The sequence below is a fragment of the Meriones unguiculatus genome, chromosome 7 (assembly GCF_030254825.1).
Source record: "Meriones unguiculatus strain TT.TT164.6M chromosome 7, Bangor_MerUng_6.1, whole genome shotgun sequence".
NCBI lineage: Eukaryota > Metazoa > Chordata > Mammalia > Rodentia > Muridae > Meriones > Meriones unguiculatus.
In genome coordinates, this window is record NC_083355.1 from 116,129,247 (window position 1) to 116,141,246 (window position 12,000).

Genomic DNA, 12,000 nt, shown 5'->3' on the forward strand with positions numbered 1-12,000 from the left:
TGATGGAGTTTTAGAATATGTTGCCTGCTCTGATTGGTGTAGAGGCTTATGTGTCATAAATAGAATATTTTTGAGAATTTTATTTTACCAGTTTGAAATTTAACTAACACTAAATCAATAATATAGACCTTAAAAACCCATCTGTTGCTGGGTGTGGTGGTACACACACCAATAAACCTAGCATCTGGGAGGCCACAGCAGGTGTAACTCTGAGTTCAAGGCCAATCTAATGAACAGAGCAAGTTCCAGGACAGTGAGACTCTGTTTCAAAAACAAAACAAAACAAAAAAGTGAGTGGAGGAGTGGTAGGCTAGAGAGATGGTTCAGCAGTTAAGAGCACTCCTGGCTCTTATAGAGGAGAAGAATTTAACTGCTCTAGGGGATCTAGTTCCCTCTTCTAGAGTTTCCAAGCATAGTCACTCAAATAAAAACACACACACAGATCCACATGCACACATGAATGCACAGGTACCCATGTATACATAATTTAAAAATATAATAAAAAGTAACCAAATTGTACATAATTAAAATATTAATTATACTTTCTTAGGTTATTTATTTATTATTTATACAGCATTCTGCCTGCGTGTGTGCCTACTTGCCAGAAGAGGGCACCATTTTAGATGTTTATGAGCCATCATGTTGTTGTGGGAAGTGAACTCAGGACCTTTGGAAGAACAGCCAGTGTTCTTAGCCTCTGAGCCATGTCTCCAAGCTTGAATTATGCTTTTCTTTAGTGGGGTCTTGTACTTCAAGAAAGAGTATCTGCACACGCTGTCTTCATACCGTGTACCTGCAAGTCTTTCCTGGACTCTCGGGCCAGCCTCCCCTCTAGCTACTTCTTGGGGAAGGAATAGCCTGTTTCTTGCTCTACCCCCAAGCCCATTCCTCCTCTGGAGTCTCTAAGACCGCTTATATTCTACAGAGAAGAAGCCGAACAGCCCGTTTGTCTTTTCTTGCTGTGTTCAGTGCACACGTTGATCCTAGCTTCTAGTTTAGTAAATTTTCAGTAGCTGGGCAGAGTAATCAGGTAGATTGACTAGTCTCTGGACCTGAACAGAGAAGAGCCAGTGAGACAGATGGCTTAGCACGTAAAGGTATTTGTCAGTTGCCACACAAATCTAGAGACTGGAGTTTGATCTTCAGAACCCACGTTAAAGTGAAAAGAGAGAACCAGCTTGTAGGGTTCTCCTCTTCGTGAGTATGTTTGTCTGAAGCTGTTTTAAAGATAACATGAAGACTAAAATAGTCCACATGCTGAGCTTTCCCATCTTAATAAGAAGGGCCTCTGGACCCAGTAAGGATGCTGACTGCTCTTTATGAATGAGTAAATGTCTTTTGAGTGGGAATGTTTAAACTGTGTTGTTCAAATGACATCAGATACACCAGTGTGGAATACCTAGCATGCCCACGACTTCAGTCATTCATTTAAAGGGGAACGGGTGAACGGTACTATGTCCTAGTGTCAGGGTCATTTTACCACCAAGTTTATATAGAGACATCTCTCAGGAGGTTTATTTTAGCCAGAGCTTTGAGGGTACATATGCAAGTATTCAAACAGGTAAAGTGTTGTTTTCTTTAAGACAGTGAACTTTTTAAGCTACTGTTTGCAAAAGCAATTATAGGTCAGCAGTTGCCCCAGAATCCTCAAACAAGTTAAAGATCTCTGGAGGTCTACAGGGTCTGGGGAGACGGTGTGTGCGTTAGACAGCACGCTGCTCTTTGGCCACTGTTCCATCACACTGTTATCTCTGCCTCTGCCTGAACCCAAACCCTCTCCCAGCCTGACAGAAGTGTTCGCTTATGCAGCTAGCCCCGCCTCACTCTGTGCTACATCTACCTGTCGGTTGAGACATCGGGAGTCGATGTCCTTGTCAGCCTCTGGGCACCCCAAGATGATGTTACCTCCAATAGACAGTGAAGGAGATAACTTCAAGGCTATGTAAGAAAAATGCACATTCCTTGTGAAGCTCGTGTGTACCCAATGCTGCTTAATTTTGTGCTGTGGATTATATGGTCCAAGATTTTGTTACAGTTGTTCACAGATGTTTTTCCTCCATATAGTTTTAGTTAAGCACATCCTGTTTCATTGTGTCTGTGTTGTCTCTCTGTGTGTATATGCCTGTCTTCATGCCTTGGCATACTACAGAGGGTATAAGCAGTCCCCACCCTAACTCTCTTTCAGCATGTGGGATTTTATATTTATACCATCTGTGCGCTTCCAGAAATTTTTAGTTGCCTATCCCTTTTTACATGTAAGTCTTTTCTTTTTGGCACAATTCTCTGTATTGGAAGCAGCTTGAAAGGCAAGTAGAGGGGGAAAACTTGAGTTAGCCATTCTCCACCCTACATTAATCTTGTCCTTAAAATGTACATATACTGTACCCCTAAATTCTTTGAGTTTTGTCTCTTGTTCTTTTGATATCCTTTCCCACTGAGCTTACTTTTGCTGCTAAGTCCTGTAAAGTATCCTTTGGATCTGGATTCACAATGGCTGATTTACTTCACTATGTGTAAAAGGTATATGTGTTTATAAATTTTCATGTATCATGATTTTGGGAACAAAGGTGTCTCTTTTTTTCTGCTTTCCTAGCACTATTCCTGATCAGAGAACTCCAGTTGCTTCTACCCACAGTATTAGCAGTGCGACCACCCCAGATCGCATCCGCTTTCCAAGGGGCACGGCCAGCCGTAGCACTTTCCACGGCCAACCTCGGGAGCGGCGAACTGCAACATATAATGGCCCACCTGCCTCGCCCAGCTTGTCCCACGAAGCCACACCACTGTCCCAGACTAGAAGCCGAGGTTCTACTAATCTTTTTAGTAAATTAACTTCAAAACTCACAAGGAGGTAAGTGTCATGAGATTGTTCTGTTGGAGCAAACACAAAGAGAAAAAAAGTCTTTCCTAATGTGTGAAGCTGCTTCCTGGATCCTTGTCATTCTTCCCTTTGCTCATGTGTTTCTAGTTCTTGTGTATCCAACTTTGGAATTACAGAACTCAGCATTGCTTCACAATACTGAAAGTTGTCTAGCACTTGGGAAGAATTGTTGTAATTCTTTAATTATTGTTTGTATTGTAGACACATCTGTACATATGACACACCCATTGCAGTTTATCAGTCACCAAGAAAAACATATTCACTGATTATCTTTAAATATGCAATGAGCTCTCTCTTTCACGTTCGGCCTTTTACCAAGCATCTTACCCGCCTAGCCATCTCACCAGCCCCTAAGCTGATACTTGAGCATCATTAAAACCCTCTAGTGAAGGACTATTATTGATTTAAAGTTCCAGCACTTAAGCCAGGTGTGGTGTTACACACCTTGAATCCCAGCATAAGGGAAGCAGAAGCAAGGGGATCCCTGTGAGTTCAAAGCCAGCCACTGTCACCCAGGATGTATTTCATCCCCAGAGCCAACTCTGTGTGGATAGATACTCCCCCACTCTGCTGAATAATGACGATGAGGTTTAAAAGATCAAGAACAATTTTATATCCTACACTAAAGCCACTAAAGCGTGTCTGAGCCAAGTGTGCATGCCTCCACAGGCTCCCATTGAGTCTTCCTGTACTGCTCCCTAGAAGATGCAGTGAAGGGCTGCTTTGTCCATTTTCTGATTACACCTGTTTCATATAACACAGTGTTTAAACAGAAATTTATTAAGGTTTCTTGTTTAAGACAGTATAGGTGAGGCTGGATGGAAGTGGCACACTCCTTTAATCCCAGTATTTGGGAAGCAGAGGCAGGTGGATCTCTGTGAGTTTGAGTCAGCCTTGTCTGCAGATTTGAACTCCAGGACAGCAGGGCTACACAGAGAAACTTTGTCTTAAAAAACAAAGCAAAAAGAATATGTAAATGATCGTTATAGGCACCTCTAGTTGTTGTTTTTGGTTTTTTTGTTTTGTTTTGTTTTAAGATTTAAAATTTTTGCTTGAGGTGGTGGTGGTGCAGCCTTTAATCCCAGCACTTGGGAGGTAGAAGTAGGCAGGTCAAGGATAGCCTGCTCTACAGAACTTTCCAACACAGCTAAGGCTACACAGAGGAACATTGTCTAGAAAAACAAAAACATATAAACAAAAGATTTTACATTATGTGTATGAATGTTTCGCCTGCTTTGTATGTCTATGCACTATGTGGTTGGTACCTGTGCTCACAGACGTCACAAGAAGGCATTGGATCCCCTGAAACCTGAGTTACGGTAAGCTGCCATGTGGATGCTGGGAATCGAACCTACATAAACCATTGGCAAGAGTATCTGGTGCTCTTAACCACTGAGCAGTCTCACCAAGCACTCTACCCCCAGTTTATTTCGTTTTTGTTTTTTGTTTTTACTTTTATTTGAGACAGGGCTTTTCTATATGTCTTGGGCTGGCAGAATTTGCCAGCCCTAGAGATGGTTCAGCAGTTAAGAATGCCGGACTCATTTTGTAGAGGACAGGAGTTTAATTCCTAATATCCACTTGATAGGACTCACAAACACCTGTAGCTAGAGCTCCAAAAGGACACACCAACATGCACACTCAAAAACAAGCGAATAATCGAATGAATGAGTCTGTCTGTGGGACCCTGCAGGCACTATAGAGCTCCAGCCCAGACAAGGGCCTCAGAGGGTCCACATGATCCCAGGCACAGTGCAAGTCTTCAGTCTGTTTTCCGTCCTCTTCCTTCCACCTTATGTGAGTATTAAAAAATATTTGAGGAAGCCAGGCTCCGTGGCACACTCCTGTAATCCCAGCACTCTGGAAAGCAGAGGCAGATGGCTCTTAAGTTGTAGGCCAGCCTGATCTACAAAGTGAGTTCAGGACAGCCAAGGCCACACAGAGAAACCCTGTCATGAAAAAAAAAAAAAAAAAAAAAAAGGTTTGAGGGAAGAAAAATTAAGAAAAGAACATAAGTTTTATTCACAGTAACTTTTGGCTTACCAGGTAGAAAATCAGCAACTAAAACTTTGTGAGGGACTGGACAGCTGACTCAGCAGTTAAGATCACGTACTGCTGTTTCAGAACACATGTGCTCAGTTCCAGCAGCCACGTGTCTGCTGACAACTGCCTACCACTCCACTTCTACAGACTCCATCACCTTCTTCTGGCCTCCTTGGCCCTTCACACTTGTGGTACATGCGCCTGTATATAGGGAACACTCATATGTCTACAATATATGAGCAAATATTTTTAAAAGCCTTGTTGTCTAGGCATGCACAAGGGCCTGGGTGTGATCTCCAGCACTGGGAGAGGAGGGTGGAGACTGGTAATTATTTTAAAATAATATATCTATATATTTTATTTATTGGTTGGTTGGTTTATTATGTATGTGAGTGATGTTTCATGCACACAAGAAGAGGAAATCAGATGCCATTACAGATGGTGGTGAGCCACCATGTGGTTGCTGGGAATTGAAGTAAGGACCTCTAGGAAGAATAGCCGGTGTTCTTAACTGCTGAGCCATCTCTCCAGCCCCCATGAAATAATATATCTATATATTTATATGCTGTCTAATTAAAAGTATTTTGCATGCTTAATATTCTATAGTGTTTATCCTGCTGTATATCATTGTGTGATATGTATGCTGTAGAGAACGGTTGTCCATAGACTATAGTATAACACTTTTTTAAAGATTTATTTATTTTATGTATATGAGTGCTTTATATGTACACCTGCATGCCAGAAGAGGGCGGTTATGAGCCACCATGTGGTTGCCAGGAATTGACCTTGGACCTCTGCTGGAAGAGCAGACAGTGCTCTTAACCACTGAGCCATCTCTCCAGCCCGGTATAACACTTCATTCTGTCTAAGCAAGGGTATCCAACCTGCGGTCCACAGGCTGCATGCACTCCAGAATAGCTCTGCATAGAGCCCAACACAGTTGCATGTGACAGTGCCACACCACAACGGCAAGAGTTTGGACTTTCCTAAAGGAAAGAAAAATCCAAAAATTTCTGTTAGTGCCATCATTTGGTGAATATCATGTGGTGTCCATTACATCACTAGGCTTTTCTCTACCTATGCTTGCTCAGAGGTGCTATCTATGGGAAAGATCTTACCAGGGTCAGTTCATCACATGTATGTGTCTCCTCAAAGTTGTTGTCGTTGTGGCGTTTTTTTAGACTTATTTATTTATCATGTATACAGTGTTCTGCCTGCATAGGTGCTTGCAGGCCAGAAGAGGGCAGCAGATCTCATTTTAGATGGTTGTGAGCCAACATGTGGTTGCTGGTCTTTGAACTCGGATCCTGTGGAAGAACAGTCTCTGAGCCATCCCTCCATACCTTGCCTTGGTTTTGTTTTGTTTTTGTTGTTTGAGACAGGGTTTCATGTAACCCAGACTGGCTTTGAACTCACTATGTTGCCAAGGGTGACCTTGAACTTTTGATCCTTCTATCTCCAAAACAGATATGAATAGCCATGCTCCATTTCGTTCAGTACCAGAGATCAATCCCAAAGTCTTCATGCATGCTAGGCAAATTCTACCAAGCAGCATTACCAGCTCCACCCTATCCCCCTTTTAATGCAGGATCTTGCTATGTAGCCCTGGCTCTGGAACTTGGTGTTGTAGACCTGACTGGCTCAAATTTACAGCACCCCCTGCCTCTGTGTTCACAATCGATATTGTAGGACCATACCATCACACATAGCTCAGTGATCATCCTCTTAATGCCAAATGACTTGTGTTTATGTAACAAAAGGCAAGAGTTCTGCTCGTGAGATACTCTGTAGAAATCTGAGAAATGTTATTTATTACAAGTACATTGCAAGTACTTGTTATTTCTTTAAGATGTGAATGTGCAGGTGTGATAGTAGGTCTGTAATCCCAGCGCTCAGGTGAAAGGAGGGTGCAGGTGCAAGGCCAGCCTCTGACACACAGCAAGGCCCTGAGCCATGATAATTTTAAAGACTGAAGTTTATCTTAAAAGCTTTTTGGTTTTTGAGACGGTATTTCTCTGTGTAGCCTTGGCTGTCCTGGAACTTACCATGTAGGCCAGGCCGCCCCTGAGCTCATGTATCTACCTGCCTCTGCCTCCTGACCGCTGGGATCAAAGGCACGCGCCACCACCACCCAGCTTATCTTAAGAGCTTTTGTAATGAGTTTAGTTATTATGGCTAAACATGTTTTTATGTTTCAAATTAAAAGACCACATACTCAGCATAAGTGTTTATAATAATTTTACTTTTTCAACAAATGTTGCTTTATTGATTATTGGCTAGAAGAAGAGCCCTGATGTTTGTTTTTTTCTTTGTTTGATTTGTTTTTCTATTCTTTCTATAGTTAATTAGATTTTCTGTTTAATTTGTACAAATCTTTTTTGTTAATTTTTTTGGCTTAATTTCTTTTAGAAACATGTCATTCAGGTTTATCAAAAGGTAGGAATTATATCTGTACACTTACTTTCAGCCCTCACCCCACCCTCCCCAAGTGGCTCTTGCAATTAACATCAGGTTTGGCTTTTGGTCCTATTTTTTGTTGTTGTTGTTGTTTTCTTTCTTTAAAACTAAACTTTCTGCTATGAACTAAATCCTCATTTCCTTGAAAGGAAACTGTTGGGCATTTTAAAGGAACTGCAGCACCCACTCAGCAAAAGGCCTGTGCATGCCCTGTGCACTCTCTTTCCTTAGTAGAATGACTTAGCATCCAGATAATTCTGTCTTGGTACTAATAGCACTTAGCATGCTCCTGTTTAAAGATGAAGTGTGCAGTAAACAGTGCACAGTTAATGAGCTAGCCGCCAGCGTGCAGAAGGTAAGTGGCAACTATGTTAGTCAGTCAAAGGCTATAACATGACAAGGTGGCTAATACTCTGATGTTGGCATAAAGTCTTCTAGCCTCGTTTGGTTTGCTTATGTAGAAACTGAGCTATGAGTAACTTCACAAAAGAAAGGTCTAATATTTTTGGAGCGTTGAGGAGCAAATAGTATTCTTTTCAATAAAGAAAGCATGTGGCATTGTTTTACTAGAGCATGATAGTAATCAGGGTTTCCAGTTTCATTAATATTTTTGATGTTGACTGTAAGAGACCAAAAATATTGATGTCCTTGGAATGTGCATGTGTGAGGCAGAAACTCTGCTATTAAAGTTGCTGTCTAGCCAGGCCTGGTGACACACCCTTAATCCTGGTCACCTAGAAGGCAGAGACAGGCAGACCTCTGAGTTCCAAAGCCAGCCTCATCTATATTTTGAGTTCTAGGATGGCCAGGGCTACATAAAAAGACCCTATGTCCTCCTGCCCTCCCCCCCCCAAAAAAAAAAGTTACTGCCTGCTTTTGTTCTTAAGGCTGCATTTTTTTGTTTATGAAACACCATCTCTTTGCTAAAAACTGAAGGGAAGTACTTTTCCTTTCAAGTGCCATTCCATGATGACTTTTCGGGTCATCTTCCCAAACAGCTAGTGTTTTTATTGAACAGATATGTTACATTTGAATGTAAAGGTCTACTGATAACCTCATTTCTTTCAAATGGAAGCCGTAGTGTGCGGAGTGGTTATAGAACATAGAACAGAACAGCTCTAGTCCAAAGACATGAGTATGCACAGCAGGAAGAAAGCATTAGTGAGCATGCAGCCTCTCTCCACAGGGTTGTCCTCATGGAGAATACATCATCACCTGAGGCAGAGGAGGAGGGCTCTGGATTAGTGGAACTGAGAAATGCCTGGGCTTATCCACTGTATGATGTTTTGTTGATGTCTGGGTGGTCGTGTACCAGTGTGTAAGATTTCTTTTCTCTTTCCCACTTTCCTTTGCTTCAACGTTCTGTCCATTGAGACTTCCAACTGAATATGAGAGGAACGGGAGATATGAGGGCTCAAGGTGAGGGAAATTTTTACTTCAAATATTACCTACCTTATTGTTGTGGCAGAGATGACCAGTGCTGTTTTCTGGTTATTTGTTTAAGTAGAGTGGGCCTGATCCTGGGTGGAGGTTCTAGAATGTTCTTAAGGCTCTGCTTTCTGGACCTAGGAGACTGCTTTGTTCCCCAGCAGCCACAAGAGGGCACTGGTGTGCCGAGAGATCCTTCCTAAGACCCTTAGCCCAGGTTTACATTTGTGTCTTGATGTCCCAAATAAGGTTGGGAGGTCCGAGTTGACATTTATTTTAAAATGATGACTATAGAAGTTGTATGCTTGCCTTTTGTTTGTTTGTTTTGTTTTTCGAGACAGGGTTCCTCTGTGTAGCCTTGGCTGTCCTCACTTTGTAGACCAGGCTTGGCCTCAAACTCACAGAGATCCTCCTGCCTCTCTGCCTTCCAGAGTGCTGGGATTACAGGTATGCCCCACCAAGTCTGGCTTATGTTTGCTTTTTGGTTTTGAGTGGCTCTTGTGTGGGTATGGCATCACAGGTAACTCAGGGTTCCGTCTCTGTAGTGGTAGATAGACCCAGGATCCCGTCTCTGTAGTGGTAGGCCTCCTACTGTTCTAGAACAGGCCCCAGTGATGCTGTGGTTCCAAATGTTCACTGACAGCTACTCCTTGACCAGTGGTCCCTGTGAGGCCCTGAGTATGGCATAGGCTTCCTTTAAGGTAGAGGGAGGGGGGAGTGAGCTCCAGGAAGTCTCCTCCCAAGCCTGTCACAGCTTAGAGCAGGATCTGCCTTTCCATATGTATTGTCCCATCCACAGCAGGAAGGTGGTAATGGACTCTGCCTTCTGGTGTGGACCAACACAAGGCTCACCATACAGGCCCTCTGAAAGGGCCAGGGGTTTTGTCCCTCTGGCCTAGTCTGGTGGGTCTGGGCTTGAGTATATTTGCTTTTGGTGGCAATATCTCTGTTCAGAATAAAAACTCAGCAGGCCAGGTGGCACACACGTATAGTCCTAGCCCTTGGGAAGTAGAATAGGAGGTCAAGGCAGGTCTGAACTATGTGAGACCCTGTTGCCACAAAAAAAAAAAAAAAAAAAAAAAAGAGAGAGAGAGAGAGAAAGAAAGAAAACCAACAACACAAGACCTGTTTCTGATTCCATTGAATTTTATGAAGTTGTATGTGGCCAGTCCGCCTTGTCTGCCCTGCCCTGTTCTTCCCTTCTGTGACCCCAGCAGACTGCCCATATTGTTTGCGCCGCTTCTCCCTCCTCACCTAAGGTTTCCTGATCCCAAAAGTGTTGCCGAGCTTGTGCTTGCCTTTGTGCCTGTGGAGTCTAACATAGAATTTAACTGCACTTTGAGCCCTCAGCTTGTGCAGACCAGTCATTCCAGTTCTCACAGACAAGTGGGCTGCGGCATTTAATTTTTCTGTCTGTTTCATTAAAGTTAGATCATGAGTTGTGGTATTTGTAGTGTCTGGTTTTTCTTAGTTTGAGACAGGCCTCGCTGTTGGTCAGGCTCACCTTAGGCTCCTGAACTCCTGTGACCCTTCTTTCTCAGCCTTCTGAGCCCCTGATGCCACAGGAGCATGACCTGGGAGTCTTAAGCTGTGAAACTGGAGGCTTAGCAAAGTGGAGAAGCAGGAAGGTTGGGTGGTGACAGAGAGTGGCCGCATGCCTGTGCCCTCAGCGTCTGACTGAGGGACAGTATTGCTGAGCTGGGTGTGGTACCTGTGGCAAGCATAACTGCAGTAATCGAGGCGCTGTGGGTGAAAGCAGGAGGCTGTGGGTCTGCGCCCACTCTGAGTGTGAGCGTCCCGTTTTGGCTGAATGAAAGGATTTCCAGTATAGGTGGCTTCTTTCCAGCCAGGTAGATTTTTGTGCGAATGTGCATGTTTAGGGGTTGGAGATAGAGGTGTATGCCTTTTGGTAAATGTCAGGTGCATGGTCAGTTGTCATTGGTGCTGAAGGAGTTGATAACTAGCTAAGGTGTAAAAGGTTATTTTTCCAGTGCAATTAAAAATCACCCTGCCCCTGTGCATTTCAGTCGCAATGTATCTTCGGAACAAAAGGATGAAAACAAAGAGGCAAAACCTCGTTCACTGCGCTTCACCTGGAGCATGAAAACCACGAGTTCTATGGATCCCAGTGATATGATGCGGGAGATCCGCAAAGTGCTGGACGCCAATAACTGCGACTATGAGCAGAGGGAGCGCTTCCTGCTCTTCTGTGTCCATGGCGACGGGCACGCAGAGAACCTGGTGCAGTGGGAGATGGAAGTCTGTAAGCTGCCAAGACTGTCTCTGAATGGAGTCCGGTTTAAACGGATATCAGGGACATCCATAGCTTTCAAAAATATTGCTTCCAAAATTGCCAATGAGCTAAAGCTGTAGCCCAGTAATTATGGTGTAAATTAAGTAGCAATTTAAGGTGTTTTCCAGAACACTGATGGAAATGTATAGAGTAATATTTAGGCAATAACGCCTGCGTCTTCTAAATCATGACATTAAAGTCTGAGGACGAGAGCACGCCTGGGAGCGGAGGCTGGCCTTTTCTACGAATGCACTACATTAAAGTCTGTGACCCGTGCCTCTGTCTCGTTTCCATTGCCCTGGGAGTCAGCGTGTAACACCATCTGCCCGCAACTCCTGTGTGTGGTGTGAGTGATGGCGTGTGTGGGAAGCACTGTATTGGAAACGTCTCCTCACACTGGCAGCCAGCATTACCAGTACCTCTGTGGGAGATCATTTGGTGCTAAAACATTACAATTGCCAAGAAGGAAAATACTGAATTACTGCTAAGAATTAACCTTAAGACTAGTTAATTAATACAGGTTTACAGTTCATGCCTGTGGTTTTGTGTTTGTTTCGTGATTTTTTTTTTGCTTTTTTTTTTTTTTTTTAGTGCAAAAGGTTTAAATTTATAGTTGTGAACATTGCTTGTGTGTGTTTTTCTAAGTAGATTCACAAGATAATTAAAAATTCACTTTTTCTCAGTAAAATCTTGCACTGTCTTCTCGTGCTGTACTGAAGCCTCAGTCTAAGGCAGGAAAGCTGCTGCTTGCCTCCCGTTGGATGGAATAGAGGCAAAGGACATGTGTGAATCTTGGAGCACTGAGTACTCTGCAGAGACCCCAGCCTTTGGGATGGTAGCGCCCTTTCTCCCGTGTCCCTGGTCTCTGGGAGGGGATGGTGGCTGCTTAGTCCTTGGG

At 43.4% G+C, this 12,000-nt stretch overlaps 1 protein-coding gene across 11 annotated transcripts in view; it reads left to right on the forward strand.

Moving 5' to 3' along the window:
- The window catches only part of Mark3 (microtubule affinity regulating kinase 3), a 91,579-nt gene extending 80,201 nt beyond the window's left edge, over nt 1-11,378 (forward strand). For 3 of the 11 annotated variants that reach the window (XM_060388217.1, XM_021655981.2, XM_060388223.1), the window contains 5 exons: nt 1,784-1,942; nt 2,594-2,851; nt 7,334-7,360; nt 8,756-8,800; nt 10,837-11,378. In XM_060388217.1, the coding sequence (XP_060244200.1) occupies nt 1,784-1,942; nt 2,594-2,851; nt 7,334-7,360; nt 8,756-8,800; nt 10,837-11,182 (835 nt within the window). In that variant the 3' untranslated portion in view covers nt 11,183-11,378. The remainder of the gene's footprint in view (nt 1-1,783; nt 1,943-2,593; nt 2,852-7,333; nt 7,361-8,755; nt 8,801-10,836) is intronic. The other 8 variants (XM_060388220.1, XM_021655984.2, XM_060388221.1 and 5 more) reach the window with 5 other exon arrangements.
- Nucleotides 11,379-12,000: the final 622 nt, after the last annotated feature.